This window comes from Pelophylax lessonae, assembly GCF_965119305.1.
Source record: "Pelophylax lessonae genome assembly, chromosome: 9".
Lineage (NCBI taxonomy): Eukaryota > Metazoa > Chordata > Amphibia > Anura > Ranidae > Pelophylax > Pelophylax lessonae.
The window spans coordinates 65,398,825-65,417,228 of record NC_138776.1 but is presented as its reverse complement, the minus strand read 5'-3'; the positions used below and the strand labels follow the sequence as shown (position 1 = coordinate 65,417,228).

General features: G+C 42.2%; 2 protein-coding genes across 2 annotated transcripts in view; one reads left to right on the top strand and one right to left on the bottom strand.

Annotated features, from left to right (window-relative positions):
* DOCK1 (dedicator of cytokinesis 1) overlaps positions 1-18,404 on the bottom strand; it is a 696,032-nt gene that overhangs the window by 333,320 nt on the left and 344,308 nt on the right. The gene's annotated exons all lie outside the window — the stretch shown is intronic.
* INSYN2A (inhibitory synaptic factor 2A) overlaps positions 1-18,404 on the top strand; it is an 82,525-nt gene that overhangs the window by 34,164 nt on the left and 29,957 nt on the right. The window contains exon 3 of the mRNA XM_082266716.1: positions 16,995-17,066. Within this exon, the coding sequence (XP_082122842.1) occupies positions 16,995-17,066 (72 nt within the window). The remainder of the gene's footprint in view (positions 1-16,994; positions 17,067-18,404) is intronic.

Below are 18,404 nucleotides of genomic sequence, written 5' to 3'. Positions count from 1 at the left end.
CTGTCTTAACATACAGAGCACACTGAGGAAATAGATGTACTGCACTGTATTATAGGCTAATGTGTTTTAAAGGTGTACGCCACATTTGCCTGGGTGCAGTGTGTTGCCTTTGGCATTAATGCAGGAATTTTGACTGGGCTTTATGTTTCAGTTACATCTAGATCTCTTCTCTCATGAAATACACTCCTCGTTCTATAGCTGGCATTTTCTCAAAAGTAAATTGAGCACCACAAATATAATTTTGCACTCAATTTTAACCTCCAGATATAAGTGTGACATAACTAGTTGCAGCTATTAGGAAGCGAGATAATTTCAAGTTGCCCTTACAGAGAAGGATATATAATTTATTTTACTATGAAAGTGACCAAATGCGTTCATTTGGCATAGTAAAATGAGGAAGGGTTTGTAGTTTACCTATAAATAGAAACCAAAAGGAAGTTATACCTAAAGATAGTGAACAGAGCTTACATTTCCATTCCAAAATATTGTAGATGTAAAGGAGATTTGTAGAATCGCATGCCAAAATCCTACATGAAAGCATTAGTGGGTGCAGAGATTGGTGTACCCATTCCTGCTCTCTCTCCATATTTTGACATGCGACATCGTCCGTCCAGCTGCTGCGTGTGCACCCATTTCTGTTTGCTGCATGGGAATCCAACTCGGAGCTGCGAGCAGGCAGCAGACAGCTGCTCAAATCGGAGGATGGGTCTGACCACCCTTCTGAATAAGCCCTAACTTTACAGAACAAGCCATCAAAGTACCTCTTTGTTAAAATTTGTTTGACGGATATGAAGACACACTAAATTTGCTTCCTTACATTAAAATGCTAAGCCATAATATAATATAGATTTACATAAATATGAGATGGTTTAAAGTTTTAATGCATTTCAGTCTACTGTGAAAATCAAATAAAAAGTAATAACAGCAACAATTTGCATTAGCAACATTCAGCAAATGGAAGCTTAAAGAGGTATTAAAAACGCAGAACTAAAACTGTAATATATTGCAGCTTACCAGTCCTTACATGTGGTGGCTAGATTAATTTTCTTTTTTTTAGGCTTTTTTCCCCCCTCTGTATTCATCAGGTGATCTAGCCAGTAACACTCTTCCCGTGTTAGGGTGCCTACACTCTAGATCAGGGGTCTCCTAACTTTCTAAAGAAAGGGCCAGTTTACTGTCCTTCAGGCTTTAAGGGGGCAGACTCGTGCACAGTGGAAGTAAACAAAGCTCAATCTTTGGTAATAAAGGGAGAAATATCTGGTGTCAGTGGGAGGAATAGTGCCCCATTTTTGTTGTCAGTGGAAGGAATTATGCCCCATTGGTGGTGTCAGTGGCAGGAATAATGCCTCAAGGACCAGCTAAAGGCAAGCAAAAAGCTGCATCCGGCCCCAGGGCCACAGTGTAGAGACCACTGCGCTAGATGAAGTAGCAGTGTAATACAGATGGTGTGTTACTGGCTAGAATACCACATAAAAACAAGCAGGAAAAGTCTAAGAAAACGAATGCAGCCACCACATTTGATTGGTAAGCTTCAATATATTCAATTTTTGGTTTGGGGTTTAATACTGCTTTAACTGCGACAGGGAACACAGTGCATCTTCCTAGCTGTGCTGTCTAGCAGAGGTGTATGAATCACAAAATTGGGCAAAGAGCATTCCAAATCCTTTAGTAGATTCATATAGGTGGGTTTCAGCTGTGAATTAATTCATTTATCAGGAGCTGGAGCTTTCATTTTCTCTAAACCCACTCAATAACATCTCAAAAGCTTTACCATGGAACATGCTGTTTTCAAGCTTCTTAAATCTGCAGCTTTCTTTAAAATACCACCTGGTGATCCTGCCATGAAGATCCTACTCCTGTTATTGGGTGAAAATAGACACTTCGGAGAGTTATCACCCTGTAACAGGATGTGCCTGAGCAAGATCACAGGTTCTGCAGCATTTGCTTGAGATTATATGAATCCTCAGCAGCTTTTATTAGCAGATACAACAGTATTAGAACAGGCTGAACTTGATCATAAAATATTTTGAACCTTTTCAGTATTACTGTAGAAGTATTGGTTTAACCAGTGTCTCTTTGCAGTAAAGAATTACAACATGCGCACATACATCTGCAGCAATAAAATTATTGAAGCTAGATTAGGGAGAAAAATCTATCTGTGCATGTCCCTTCTATATCAGGCTCAGTAGTGGCATAATCCCCTGGAGAAAATCTGAGAGCCTTGCTGCCAGTTTTAGCCGATAATGCATGTGATTAGAATTCTCTGCTTTGTATTCTATACAAAGATGCATATTCTGCTATTTTTAAAAGGACATTATGCAAGACTTGTAATCAAGATAAAATTGACCAGGACAGGTTCTCAAATGTCATCTCACTCTGTTAATACTTTCCTAGGCAAAAACTGACATATGTCAAGAGCATTTGTCCACTCTCCTACAAGTGCCTAAGGATGTTGCGTCCTGCTAGGGGAAAGATAGGGACACAGGGACGCTACTAATCTTACAATGCATTTAGTTCTAATATTTGGCTTAAACCCAACATGTTGTACAGACAGCCCTGTTTAAAGTGGTTGTAAAGGATTCAGGTTTTTTTTACCTTAACGCATTAGGGTAAAAAAACTTTTATTAGCACCCTCCTAAATATATACATGAGCCCGATCTCGATCTGGCGATGTGCCTCTCTCCCTCCTCACTGGACTGTGTGAGTGTGAGCAGCGGGAGCCATTGGCTCCTGCTGCAGTCAATCAAATCCAGTGACAAGGGCCAAGCCACACTATGGTGTCAATAGACACAGAGTGTGGCTCGGGATCAAATGTTTCACCATGGCAAGCGGATTTCTTTTGTGGTACACAAAGAATAGGAGGAGCCATAAACTGGTGGAGGACCCCAGAAGAGAAGGATCAGGGCTGTTCTGTACAAAACCATTGCATAGAGCAGGTGATTATAACATGCTTTAAAAAAAGACAGTTACAATTATTTTAATAATGATTATTGAGTCTTATTTAGCATTTTCTTTGGAATAATGCAAAGATTTCAGTAGCGTACATCTCTGAAAGCCATTCTGCAGCTAGTTCAGTGTTTAACCTTCTTTTCAGTCGAGGCACCCCATTCTTAAATGTAAAAACAAAACTAATAGTTTTACATATTGCAGCAGCATCCACACACATGGGACACCCAGCATTAAAGGCGATTTATTCCTCTACCCTTGCAAACTGGTACTGACTAGTATTCCAGCATTTTTCTTCTCCCTCAATTTCTCTCCTTAGCTCTGCCAACATGACCTCAGTGCTGACAAAGAAGGACAGGAGCAAACATGGATGCTGTGCAGATGCCCGATGTCCTCCTTTTTAACTGATTACTTATTTGGTTGTTAGGATTGTAGTGGCTAGCCCACACAGTGCCAAATGTTTTAATCCTGTAAAAAAAACTGTGGTTTTGGGTAACAAAAAGGCAGGTCTTATTCATTCAATAGCGTGTTGACAATTTTTGGGTTATTTGCGACAATTCGGCATCTTGCCAAGACAACCCTGAAGAACTCAGAAGGCACCTCCTTCTGTTGGCATTCAGTTCCAAGCATTCACTAATCTTTCAGTAAAATAATTTTTCTCTAGCCTTACGCTTGAATCCACTGGCACCTACATCTGCATGGGACACACTAGTGATGTTTGGGTCAGCAGAAGGAACTGCAGTCCAGAAGTATGCTGGATGCTGCAGGTGCCTCACACAGTCTGGTGGCATGAAGGGTAAATATTAATCTTTTACTTTTCTTGGAATCCTTATTTAATATTACTTATTTACCTTGCACAGCCAGCCCGAGTGGGTGAAACCTATTAGTGTAGTGTAACTTCAAGGTGGGGTTTTTGACAGCTTGTTCGATCTGCAATAAAGTTTCCAGTGATGTCATCGATGTGCGGCCTCTCACTTTTGTGGTTCTCAGTGAAAGGAACAAGGACACACTCATGGGCAGGGACCCAGGACTTTCTTTTGGTACTGCTTGGAGCGTTATTTATTTCAAAATCTTCTACAACTTCTAATCCTCCATCCCACTGAGTGCTGCCTACCTGTACAAAAACGTTCCATACTCCCTGAACCAGAAATCTTTGCTGTGCAGCCCTGCCCAGTGCCACAGAGCATTTCCAGCAAATAAAATTCCCTGCTCGGTCCTGTTTTATTGCACATGAGCACCAAAGCCCCATTCATTTCTAATACTAAGCCCTACTTAGGCCTACAAAGGGTCCAATAAAATACTGCTTACCCATAACAATAAACGAGGCACTGGATAACATGCACACACAAAAAAGTTTTTCCTAGAAAACCTGTGTGGAGCCAGACAGGACCACAAAACAAAGATCACTAGACTGGAGAGGAAGGTATTTGTCCAGAGGGGCAGCACTTGGGGTGGAATCAATTAAAAGACAGCTGTACCAAAAGACAATTGACAAGACCGTAAAAAAAGAAGCAGTAGTAAGCTAATGAGGTCATCTCTCACTTTATTCTCCTGTCAGCATGTCCATTGTGGACATATGAGCCCTGCAGCAGAGCTGATTGCCCTAAACCCCCCCCCCCCCCCCCCACCACCACTTCTCCTCCATCTCTGAGTTCAGATGTAGAGGGGATTGCAGGAGACCAATCCCGGGTTAAATTCTGGAGCTCACTGTGCTTTGTTTTAAAAAATACAAAAGGTTAATTAATGAAAACAGAGCTGCATAATTGGGTGTTTTATACCTGCCTGGAGTACAGCTCTAAACCCTGAACTGGATGAATTTTGGCCTTTTTCAACCTTGGTATGATAAAAAAAAACAAAAACTAAAAAAAAAAAAACAAATGAATGGTATTAATAACTAGTCTAGTAAAATAACTACAGCAGCATATTTTCCAAGCAAGTGAATACGTTTGCTTTAAAACACTAGTGTGCCTAGGACCTTGACAAAATAGAGGGCCAACCTTCAACAAATGTATTCCAGAAGTGCGTATGGAGATTTTTAATAAGATGAAACAAAACAATGTTTAAATGCATCAATTATGCAGTTAGGAATTATTTGATTTCTGGGATGTTTGAAGGAAAAGATGACTGCCCACTTAGGGCTAACAAAAATGTAGAGCTTTCTGCAGTTTTTCCCCGATTACAGTCAGGTAAAAAGTGACTTATTTTTTAAACTTTAAGGCTATTGTGGTATTGTTGGCATGAAAGAGTAAGTTCTAAGAATAGGACAAAGGCATTATGAATAGTGGTAAGGAATAAAGGCAAGCAGGAAGCCACAGGTTCAGAGAAATCTGTGATAAGAGAAATGTGTGGGCTGCCATTGCTCAACTTTGCGCCTGAAAATGCTTGTTGCCCGACTATAGTCTACTTCAAATGTTTGAATGCTTTTTGGGTCGCTGTCTACATATGTAAGCAGATTGAGAGTTCTGACTTCATTAGCTGCATGCATTTTTATGGTCTAAGACCCTTGGCCACTTGCTGTGCAGCCCTTTGGGCCCCTGCAGACCATAGTCTGCTTTATCTTGCCTAGATGCTTGCTCAGACCAGTGATGGTAAAATATTATGTAGACTGGGTTCTAGCAGGTAAATGGCATGTTTCTTTCCTACTATCTTTCTGTGCTATCCTTCCCTTTTCACTTCATGTTTTTTCGCCCATGATCTTTTATAATGAACCTTGATGACAGAATGAAGCACACATGTGAAAGCATTGATTTGCAAAGGGCTGTAATAGCAATGATCTCTAGCAGTCTCATAAATGTTAGGTCTCCAGTCTGAGAGTCCCCAGTTTCCAACAAGTCTGATAACATGGCTGCAGTCTTCAACCATCTCCTGTTGCCTTTTTGCAACATCTGAGGGCTTTTTAGTATTCCATTCACTGCCTGTGATGTGCAGTTCTTTACTGATGACATGGGCGACATTTGAGGCCCTGGGAGCTAAGAACTGGTACCTCCACTGGTCTAAGAAGATAAAGTATTGAAGACAGAAAACTGCTAGGCAACTGGTGATTTTAGAGGGAAGCCAGAAATAGTGGCCCCATATTTCTTTCTTGAAGCACAAGTAAACTCGAGCAGAAATTTTCAAAACTGAGCAGACAGAATCTGGAGCAGTTGCTCATGGAAAAAGCTTCTCTCATTTTCAAAGCTCAACTAAACAGGCTAAATAATTTTTTTTTCCCGGCACCACTGCCATTTACAAAACACCTTGCATATTTATATTTTTGTATATTGGATGACGTAGCGAGGAGGGGTGTTGATGTCAGCTTATTGATTAGCACCGTTTTAAAAAAAACTACTCACATTACTCCATAAACCTGTCTGTGTCACCACCATGCATTTCCTTGATAAGGTGCACTTTATAGGGATAGAAATTATGGCTTCTAGTAATTTAATTATCGTGGATCAAGCTTTTTTGGAACACCATGTATGTTAATGGTTTTTATGTACATACATTTTTCTAAAATATTTAATGTGAGTCTGTCATGTTAAACAAAGTGGGTCAGTAGATGCTTTTGCATTGAGCAGCAGAATGAAAAATTGGGGTTTAGTGTAGTGTGACCTAATAATGGTTTAGAGCCAAGGTCTAGGATATAGTGCCCTGCCCAGACACACAGGAACTGTGCACATACAGTAGCAGTAAAGTTACTTCATATACTTACAGTAGCTGGACATAAAAGGTTCATCTTAAAGTAAACCTATACTCCATTTTAAACTTTAAAGCTCAACTCCAAGGACTAAACCCTTCTTTGGACTGCCTGCACTGGCTGCTAAAAGGAGAGAAAGCAGAGCAGGATGACTAAAGCAAAATTAATTTCTGTAGAGCTTCAATCATCACTATATGGCACGCTCTTTGCCAAAGCAATGCATTAAGGTGTTACTAAAGCCACAACAGTAAAATCAGTCTGTATATGCAATAAAGCATGCTCGTTATACTCACTGTGGAACCTAAGGGGTTAATCCTCTGCATTATGTAAAAAGGCTACTTGATCTTGTATACACAGATCCTCCTCTTCTTCCACCGACTCCAAAACATGTCCGGGTAAGACAGAGCCTTTGGAGTCAGGCTGCACATGCTCAGTTTGGTGTGCATTGCTAGACAGGTTTTTTCTTCTTGAGAGAGTGCATGTGATCAGCACAGGGCCAATCAGCACTATCCAGACATATCTAGACAGAGGGTCTGGAGCCCTGCAGCCAGTCTCATAGGACAGCTCACTGCAGTATGGAAACTCCTCCCACAAACTTTTACAGGAACAGATAGAAGTCACAAGACTGCTATATACTGTTGATAGGAAAGGTATTTAGCAGTTTATATTTACTAAAATAATTGCATTTCCATGCTCTGTGTACTGTGGGAGACCAGATATAATGAATGCAGGATGCTGGGTTTAGTAACACTTTAAGCGCTTCATGATCAGAATTACTAACAAATCAATGTTATCCCTTTTGTGTATTCTTTCTGCTTTCATCGGAGAGGATAACTACAAAACTAATGAGACACTCCTACACCTAGAGGGGTGCAGGAACTTTAATATCGGAGACAACTCAGAGAGCAAACATGTGCGCCATTTCCCACTTGACCCTCATTTTGCAGAAAAAAAGCACAGCTGTTCTGCAAAGCCTCTGCCAAATACTTGCAGCACAAAAGTGGGCAGGAATCTGCAGTAAACAAGGTTTCAAAAATTCTAGCAGTATGAGAAGCTGAATTGAAAGGGTCTTTTTTTCTTACTAAAGCTGCAATATAATTTACATGTATTTTCACTAGAAATTGCTCTTGTATGCATCAGACCTGTACATCTTTTCCAAACACACAGATATGAATTTCATTCCCCTATAAACAAGTCTATACTCCATCTAATGTCACTGAACTGTAGTCTCAGGAAAGGTAGGCAGACAGCTTGCACCACTCACGTAACCTTGACCCAGTCATACGTCTAATAGATGTCACAGCAAACAAATGCGGGGAAGCAGCAGAGAGCAGGGTAGAGGCTGGATCTCAGACAAATGAATCCATCACTGGGAAATAAAAGCAGGCTGTTTGCTCTCGTGCTTTACCCAGGGTGCCCTTGTCCAAACCGGCTGCTGTTCTCCTGTCAGCAGCTGAGGACGGATGGCAAGCACAAAGCACTTACGTATTCCAGTCACCATGGACTGTCATACATTATCGGCATCTGGGTATTTGCAATTTAAAGGCAACAACGCACACAGTTGAAGAAAATGTAAATGTCTTGGCTTTATTTATTTATTTTATTTTCTTGTCGTTCCTCCCCAGACAGCAACTCCATGAAAATGTTCATTGCATTCTAACTCAATACATACCGTAACATTATCCCAGAGCAATTTCTGAAAAAAAAATCCCTTGCTGTAAAAATACAATTATTTGTGATCTCAACAAGCACAATGTAGTAGAGGGATAGCCGCAGAGAAGTTTAATTTACTGAAGTTCAGTAGGAGGGTAGAGCTGGAAAGCTATCTCGATTGGATACCCAATAATACATAATAATCAAGTGGTAAATGGAACCCAATTAGTAGCTCTCTCTAAACAAAACAGCCCCAGGGTGGAATAATCCTTCAAGCACGATGATGCAACAGTTTGCTTCTAACCTGGTCACATAATTAAAAAACAAACAACAAACCTACGGTTTATGAAACCCCAATGATTTAAATATGCACGCATGTGGAAAAATTATACATATTAAGAATTGTGCAGATAATTTTCCTAACCTTGCATCAGAAAAAAAAAAAATCAAAAAAAAAAATCAAAATTTATCTATACCCAATTTTTTTTTTTTTTTTTAGATTAAGATAAAACATCCAACTATAAGAGGGAATATAACCACACTCTTTGCTCACTCCTAACTACGGTTTTGTAGTGTGCGTAAAGCAGTGGACATGACTGCAACCAACTTGCAGTACCTGTTCCAAACAAACAGAAGGGGGGGGGGGGGGGAAGAGGTTCGGTGTTAATGGAAGATATTACAAGCTGTCAAAAAAAATAAATAAAAAAAACAGGTTACAGGGCTATCAGGTAGTGGATGTGTAGAGATTATGTTAAGAGAATAATGTTTAGTGTAAAAAAAAAAAAAAAAAAGAAAAAAAAAAAGGATTTTTTACTTTGATCTCAGTTGCTTTTGGGAGAGATCCCCCCCCCCCCTTCCTGTCTTGGGGACAACCTCTGCACTAGACAGGAAATTAATGTTCACATTTAAAGCCTCCAATGGCAGCAAAACTGGAGAACCACTCTTCGGGGGTATTCCCCGAAAGCTTGTTCTGAAAAATTGTATGTAAGTGCAAATAAAAAGTATCACGGACAGTACTCAATTGTTTGTCGCCCACTTCATCATAAACTAAAAAAAAAAATACATTAAATAAAATTGGGCTACAGATACACATTAAGCTGGCCAAATATGGATCAAAATTGATCCTGTTAAACAGGGACAGGATGATTTTCAATGTATGGTTTACTAATCAACTTCTGCACAACCGTCCTGTGGGATTTTTGCGGCTTGATCTGTAGCCAGTGAAACATTGATTGGTGTCTTCTGACGTTGGGAAAGTCCCCCCACTGTCCGAATACAATAGCGCAACGGGGAGGATTACTCCCATCCACTTCAAATGTGTTGATGGGGAAAACACGTCTTTTTTTTTGTTCAACCACAAATTATATAACTTCTCTTTTGGCCAGCCTTAACCATCTGGAGCTTTCCATTATTATTCCTCTTGCATGGGTAGTAAAGATGTAATTCTGGGAAGGCAGCATAGGCTGGCTCTTACTAACACCATAGAGATAGGGTAAACTATGACTTTAATTTACTAAAACTGGAGTGCAAAATCTGGTGCAACTATGCAGAGGGAAAAAAATCAGCTTCCAGTTTTTTTTTTTTGTCAAAGTTTCATTGAACAAGCTGAAGTTAGAAGCTGATTGGCTACCATGCACAGTTGCACCAGATATTTCAATCTCCAGTTTTAGTAAATGATATATAGTACATGCAAACCCAACCACTGAAATCACATCTAAGCCTAAACAACATTAAAATGATTTCAAAAGTCATTTTTAATATTTTGAAATCGTCAGATTTTATAAACACATTCCCTGGTTTTGCTGACATGGAGGCCCGTGTGCAAGTACTTCCTGTTTTAGAGCAACAATGCTGTGTCCCTATCCCCCATTTTAAATCAACCTGTCACACTGGCTTCAAGTGGAGACCACAAGTGCTCATTTTAACACAAATTATGCAGGCATGGTCCACTGTTGTCATTACAAGGAAGCCTGCCCTGAGAATAGCAATGCAGCCATTACTGGAGAGCATGTAAACAGGGACAGCTGCAAAGAGGCTCCAGAAGATCAGCAACACAGTGGGGCAACAAATGATAAAAAAAATGTGAAAACATTATTTTATTGAGAAAGTGGTATCGGTTTATGATACACAATATACTTTTAGGAGATTGAAAAAAAAAAAAAAAACAACTCTTCCTACACTGCCTAGGTATGTGTTGCTTTAATCAGTCCACTGCTAATTGTGCATGGTAATAAGTGGACAGGTAAATGGAAAATATCTAAGACTGATACAAAGTCAGCTGCCAGGCCTGTTCATTCAGCACAGTGACGACATTGAGAGCTGTTGGGACAGAGATAAGAAGTTGTGCGATCATTCTTGTCCCCTTCAATATGTATATACTTGAAGAACAAAGACCCAATCTTTCTGCTTATCCTGCAGCATCTGCACGGTTATCACCCTACTGCATACATTGCCCTGTGCTCACCTGGGGGAGGACCACTCCAAAGGCATTTTGTACTACAAAAAGATGAAAAGGCCTTCAGAAGTGAACGCTGCACCTGCTTCAAAGGCACACAAAGTCTGTGGAACACTAGAATGGGGAATCTCAGAGCTGCGTTTTGGGTCACCAAACACTGACCTGTTCTTCATTTCCCCTTCAAGCTATTACACTATTCCCTGATGCCAATGGGCTACAGCAAAAGATCAATACAATTATACAATACCGAGAGTTATCAAAATTGAAAACGTCAGGTGATATTAGCCGAGCGTTCGTCAAAATGGGATTTTGGAAAAATGTGATTTTTGTACTTACCGTAAAATCCATTTCTCTGAGTTCATCGATGTACACAGCACTCCATAAATCATAAGTACTGGGTTAGATTGCCTCTTTCAGGAGTAGGACTAGGCAAAACAAAAAACACCTGGCTATGGCCATGGGCCATCCTCAGCTTGGTATATAAACCCTCTCTCTGCTCTGGATAATCAGTTTAACAGGGAGCAGTATTAGAAATATCAGAATTCCATAGAGGGGTGGGTGCTGTGTCTGTCAAACTCAGAGAAATGGATTTTATGGTAAGTACAAAAGTCCAATTTTCTCTGTCGTTCATCGACGGACACAGCGCTCCATAAATCATAACTACTGGGATGTCCAAAAGCAGTGCCAAAAGGAAAACGAGGGGTGGGGAAAATAACCCAAGGCTAAACGTAGGTACCCTCAACCAGGACACAGGAGCCTAATCCAAGTCACAGGAGCTCCATCTGAAAAAATAAAAGTTTAAAGAAAAACACCCCTCAAGAGGGAACAGCCCCTCCTAAACTGCAGCCTGCAAAACTTTGCAGCCAAAAGAAGCATCCACAGATGACAAAGTATCTACCTTATAGAATGTTGTGAAAGTATGCACCGACGACCAAATGGCCGCCTTGCAATATTGATGCCCGATGACGGAAGGCCCAAGAAGCACTTAGCGCCTGAGTAGAATGCGCTGTGACAGGGAAAGGTGGAACCTGACCTTTAATGGAATAGGACTGAGTCACCGTCTGTCTGATCCATCTGGAGATGGTAGCTAAAGAAGCGGACAGCCCTTTTTTTGGTCTGCCCGTAAACACAAAAATCGAGTCTGACCTCCAAAAGGACTCATTAGCTGCCAGATACATCTGAATCGCACAAACCACATCCAAGTTATAAAAAGCAAATTCCTTGGGATGAGCCGGCTTGGGACACAAGGAAGGCAACAAAATGTCCTCATTCAAATGGAAGTCAGAGGCAACTTTGGGCAGGAATGATAGACAGGACGAAGAACCACTTTATCCCTATGGACCACCAAATAGGGACTGCGACAGGATAATGCCACCGATTCCAATACCCTGCGGGCCGAGGTAATAGCCACCAAGAATGTCACCTTCTGGGATAACGTAGGCAAGTGACTCTCCCAAATATTCTCAAATCAAGGTTTCTGGAGAACCGAAAGCACTAAATTTAAATCCCATGGCGGCAAAGGAGACCGTACAGGTGGAACCACATGTCGAACCCCCTGAATGAAGGTACGAACTAAAAAGAGTGCGTGGCTAAGGGTCGCTGAATGAAGATTGCGAAGGCAGACACCCGGGCCTTGGTACTCAAGGCCAACTTCTGATCCACGCCCATTGAATATAGGTTAAAATCTGAGCCACAGAAAAGAGTAGAAGATGAGCGCCAATCGACTCACACCAAGAAATATATTCTTTCCACATACGAAGGTATATCTTGTTGGAAGACGACTTCCTCACCTTCACCATAGTAGGGATCACTGATCCAGACCAACCTCTATTCCTCGGTACCTAGCTTTCAATAGCCAAGCTATTAAAACCAGTGACTATAAAGCAGGATGGTAGATTAGCTCAGAGAAGACACCTGGTCTTCTCTGAGAGGAAACCCCCAAGGGACGTTTACGGCCACCAGGATGATCGGAAGATCCCCACTCTTGATTCCTTGCAGGAACTGCGGAAAAAGTCTGAGCCGAGGATGATACTGGCCTTACATTCGGACACCTGCAGTCTCTGCCTGAGGAACCCGTAATCATGCAAAGAACTTCGGTATCCTCCTGTGAAGCCAAACCTGCTAAAGGAGCTGCATGTAGGACTGTGGAAACAGAACTGTCTTGAAGGTGGATACCACCAGACTCAGAACCTGTATGCAAATCGGGAGAGAGAACTATCTGTGTGATAGCAGCCGGTGAATCATGGCCCGAGGTTCCTGAGGAAGGACCACCCTGGTCAGAATTAAAATCAGACCTACAGCAGGTAATTCAATTCCCCAGACAGGGATAGGGGGGTCCTTAGGTAGTTCAGACATTACCTGAACCTCTGCAGGGATTAAATCCGCACAAGGAGACTCAGGACCTACAAAACCTGAAAAGAACACACTTTTCCCCCCTTTCTGGGTACTCCCAAAAAACATTTTGCGGATCTCGACGTACACAAAAGAAATCCACGGGGCCCGGAAACCAGGCAGGCCTTCCTGCTGAAGGGGTCTTGTCTGCTGGTCCTGGAGAAGCTAGCTCTAGGTTTACCAGACCAAGTTTGCTTGGAACCTCCCGGGGAAGATTTAAAAGATCTATTTCCCTTATTCCTCGTCGCAGAAGCACAAAATAATTTTCTGTGGGCTGAGAAGGAGGGCCCCCCTGTCCGCAATGAGGCTCCTTCCCTTTTCTTGACTGTGGCAGGAAGGTACTTAAACCCCCCCCCCCCGTGATAGCCTTAATGATGTCATCCAGGGTAGCCCCAAACAGTCGATCACCTATAAGATCAATAAGGACTTACTTAGAGGCTTGATCTGCGAACCAATTCTTAAGCCACAGCATGCGCATAATCACCACCGCTGAAACAAAGTTTGGGTAGCACAGGAGCTGTAGTCAAAGCTGCATCACAAATAAACTGCAGCCCATGGACCAACTGGTCTGCTAAATCAACATAAGCAGTGGGACCTAATCACTCCCCAGGCCCTGGTGCAAAAGCTTGGCCCATTCAGTTAGGGGACTGAGGCAAAGACTGGCCGCAATGCCGAACCAGCTATAGTAAACATGCTACTTGCCACAGCCTCTAGTTTCCTGTTAGCCGGGTCCTTAAAGGACGGGGATTCCTCTACTGGGATCATGGTTGCTTTATTCGTCCTGAAAACAGGAGGGTCCACCACTAGTGAACTAGTCCACTTTTTTAAAAGTTTGGGGACCACAAAGGGTAATTTTGGTTGTTTTTATCCCTTACAGGAAAACCTGTCAAAATAGGGCACATAAGGAAACATCTTTGGAGTACGAGGTGACTTATGCGTACTAAAGAACAAAGCCACGTTCGTGGCTACATCAGTCACATCCTCCGTTTTTAAAGTCTCACGCAGTGCAGTGATAAGTGCATCTACAAGCACTTTTTCATTCGCTGCTGCGACCATGGAGGAATCATCCTCACTGTCAGATGGATCTAGGGGTGTAATATTAAGCCCCCCCTGGACATCCACGGCAGCATCAGGCTGCGAATCAAATGAGACAGACTGCGAGGGATGCTTCCTCCTGGGCCCTTGCCCACATGCCACTTCCACCCGGGACACTAAGGACTGCAGGACCGCCGTCAGTGCAATCCTGGGAAGCTGGGGTTAAAAGGGACCTGCCACCTCCATGACCAGGGGGTCAGTGGGGGAGATGTGACCCTGAGGTCAATAAGAAAAGGAAGACCTTGCAGTACAAAAATGATCTTTTAGCACCACTAAAGGATCCCTTCAAGGCTCAGGGTACCTATCAGCAGAGAGAGAGAGAGAGAGAGAGAGAGAACAGGGACCCCCAAGGTCACCCTACTGACTGGAGGAGCGCCAAGAATTTGAGCCCAGCATCAACATGTCCTGGGCACAGGAAGAGGAACCTGAGGAGGAAAAGGAGGAGCTTTGGCATCCCCACCAGGCTTCGGTCATCTCCAGCGCCTCCCGGACCAAGAGAAAATGGCCCAGTGACATCAGGCTACACAAACATGGCCGCCAATCGGAGACCAGCCAAACTAAGGGAAAATGGCAGGATGCACACTATCCCGGGACCCTTACAGAGTGGAGATAGCAAGGGAGAGCCCAATAGTTTCCGCTGCATACTCTGCCCTGGGACCCCCACCAGACTCAAGGTCCAGACGGGGGGAAAGGGGGTGGGGGGAAGCCCAGCTCACTGAGGGATTTAGGAATGGGAGGAGGGAACCTGCAGGAAGGTCTGACCGTCCCTGAAGGTTGCCAGTGTCCACCCAGAAAAACCACCAAAAGGGGAGAGGAGGGACTGTACTTAGTCTTCCATGTTGCAGGTAATGCTCCACACAGAATCTTCGCCACTGAAGTAGGGGAGCAGTCCGCCAAGAGACCGCTGAGACTCAGACCCAAGCCTGACCGTATGCGACCCTGCGAAATGTTTAACTTGCGGGCCAGCCTCTGCCTGTCATGCTATGTCGCGGTAGACCTAGTGCATAGCTGCGGTCTGCACATGCTTGCTGGCTGGGCTGGGGGGGGCACTGGATCTAGATTATCCAGCCCGTCGCCCAGACCGGCAGTTGATAGTAGATCTCCCGAGAGAAAAAGCAAAAAAGATGTAAGGAAAGAAAACAAATTGCTAGGGCCAGAGATCCCAGCCGGGAGCCTTGGTCCTGACTAGACAGATTAAAACTGATTACCTAGAGCAGAGAGAGGGATTATATACCAGCTGAGGACAGACCATGGGCGTAGCCAGGTGTTTTTTGTACTGCCTAGTCCTATTCCTGGAGGAGGCAATATAACCCACTAGTTATGATTTATGAAGCGCTGTGTACGTCGATGTACGAAAGAGAAATTACTGTTCTCCATCCCACTTATGTAGGGAAAAGAGCAATACTCATTCTTTTCTACGCTCACCTGATGAGGACACACAAAACTACTGCACAGAAAAAGGTCCAGCTGATTTTACCCATATTGGTAGACTTTTTTCAAAGGAGATTAATAGTTGTCAGTGTTAACTGACCTAGGACAAGTATGCAGATAAGGACTTCAAGGCTAACCCTGACTTTTCTTGATCTGCATACTTTGTAAAGTAAAAAAGCAAGAGCCAACAGAAAAAAAAAATAATTTCAGTCAACCAGGAAAGAAGAATAATGACATTGTATCCAGGTACTAAACAGGCAGACTTTGAAACAGAACATTTGCACAATGTTTTCACAGCATCTATCAAGAGCTGGAGCTGTGGCATGCAAGAAAAAAGAGCTTATGAGAGCATAGTCCTTATGCATAGGTAGGATTGAGATGGGAGTTCAAGAAAAATAGCATTGGTTACCTCACCTTGTAAAACAATACATTGTTTAAAATAGAAGTGAAAAGCAAAACATTTGTGTATAAAAATAAAAGAACATTACAAATACCTTTTTCCCTTTTTTGTAAGTGATCACATACCCTCCGTTCTCAGCTGCATAAGGATTGGAGAGAACTGGGGGAGACGAAACAGCAGGACTCTTATCTTCCCAGTGAACGGCTGTGCAGGGGGGCATGTCAGCACAAGTCTGATCATCAGAGGAGAGCGGGCAGAATTCACAGCACAGCTAGAGAACTGACCACCCTGTACTCTCCTGACTAGTGTGGTCAGTTTATAATTTGAAAGCAGAGGGACTGGCAGGATCACCAGGCATTTCACACAAAGGAAGCAATACAAAGAGAACAGGATACATTTTCATTAAAGTATAGCAGACACAGATCAGGAAAATGAAATTTTGGGTTGACATTCTTTAGGCAGAATTCCAGGGAAAAAAATAACCTAGGTCTGCATTATGTTTTTTGAATCGGTTTATAAAGACACAACTAGTAAAGCTACAAGTTTGGACACGGCCTCATCAATTAGTTTCCCAGCTGATCATGCTTTACGGAATACAGAAAAATACATGGTTCATCTAATCTTAATGTCCCTTACGCAATAAAACTGGCACCAAGAACATATAGCTGCTCTCCCACCACTCTCCTTCATTACATAAACATATACAGCTGGTTAATAAAAGATCACATGCGAACAAGAATTCCTGGAAAACAAAAATGTTCAGTGATACCCACACATTCAACCACTGTACAATATCTAAAGGGCCAAATTAAGACGTCTCATTCTAGAAGACTGCATGTAATGCTTAGTAGCAAATTTTTGGTTAAATGTGCTCTTGTATGTAAGGTGTGCGACACTGAAGATTGAATAAAAGTTTAATGCAAGTCGCTTTATTTTCAATATTTTAGGCTTTCATATCGAACTGGGCAAGACACAGCAAACTGCGACACATGCAGGAACAGCGCATGTATTATATACAGGTAAGAGGCAGACATTTAAAACTTGTGGGAACCTTGAATATGCTCAACAATGATTGTAGTTTTATAGCGAAGCAATAAGAATAGTTTCATAAACTGCAGTCAGTCATTTTGTTTTCTAAAGGAAGTAGGTTTAAATTACTTCGATCTGGTGACATCACTAAATCATTCATCACTTAGCAGAGATCCTTGACGTGGCTAACTCAGACTAACCATAAAATGTGAATATTGATTGGGCAGCTTTGATAGCTAGCATTAGGCTTGTTTGTAACAGTTAAATTAGTATAGATTGTATATTGCTAGAATTCACTTCATTCATAAATTGCTGACCCATAAACACTGGATATTAACTTTTTACTGACAGTAGGACATGATAAAATTCTTGCACAGATATGCATTCCCATAAACTACAAGCAGGGACATATCTATACTAATAACAGCCCAAAGCTCCTGATATTGGGGGGGGGGGGGGGGTGGTAGGGGTCTTTACTAAGGAAGATGTTGAGGCATTATAAAAAGGGATAGTTTATCAAAAAAAAGTTAAAAAAAAAAAAAAAAAAAAAACATGCGCAGTCCATGAACACCATTCCACCATTCTATAACACTAATATGATGTTAAAAAATATGCACCAATGTTCTTCCCATACCCATAGGCCAATTGAACATGGAGCAAAGGCTGCCCCTACTGCTTCGATCACAGCTCCATTCTGTCCTCTTCGAGGACAGATCAGCTGTCAGCAAGAGTGCCCCTAGTGGTACAGCAAGAGTGCCCCTAGTGGTACAAGAGTGCTGTCCTCCTGAGCCACACATGCACAGCACTATTTTTATCACCGCAGATTACATCAGCACCTGCAACGCTCGCTCTTCCGTCACAGCTGCTGAGCTCATCTGCTTAGCAGAGAGCACAATGCACATGTGTAAGGCTCGAAAGTGTGGCGGCACTGGTGCCTGAACTGTTCCTGCGCAAATGGCCTACAGGTAAGGGAAGAGCATAACTGCATTTTTTCAAAACAGTTTAAAATTATGCCATGGTGTCTGTGAACTGTATAAAGTATTTTTTTTCTTTATAAAGGAGAACTAACTTTTTAAAACTATGAAGTCTGCAGTGCAGAGTCATCAGGATCATCATGATAGCAAAAGCCCCCCCTCCCTTGCCTTATCCATTTTTTTGTGGAGTTATTGTCCTCTGGATTTCTACAACAGCCCAACCATTCTAAATGAATCCCATATGCCTAGCGCAGTATTCCTGAGGCTCCTCAACTAAAACATCAAAGATAGGTGAAGTTTGTAGTTCTGAAAAATAGCAAGTGTTAAAAATTGATTTTTGTAAAATCTTACCGT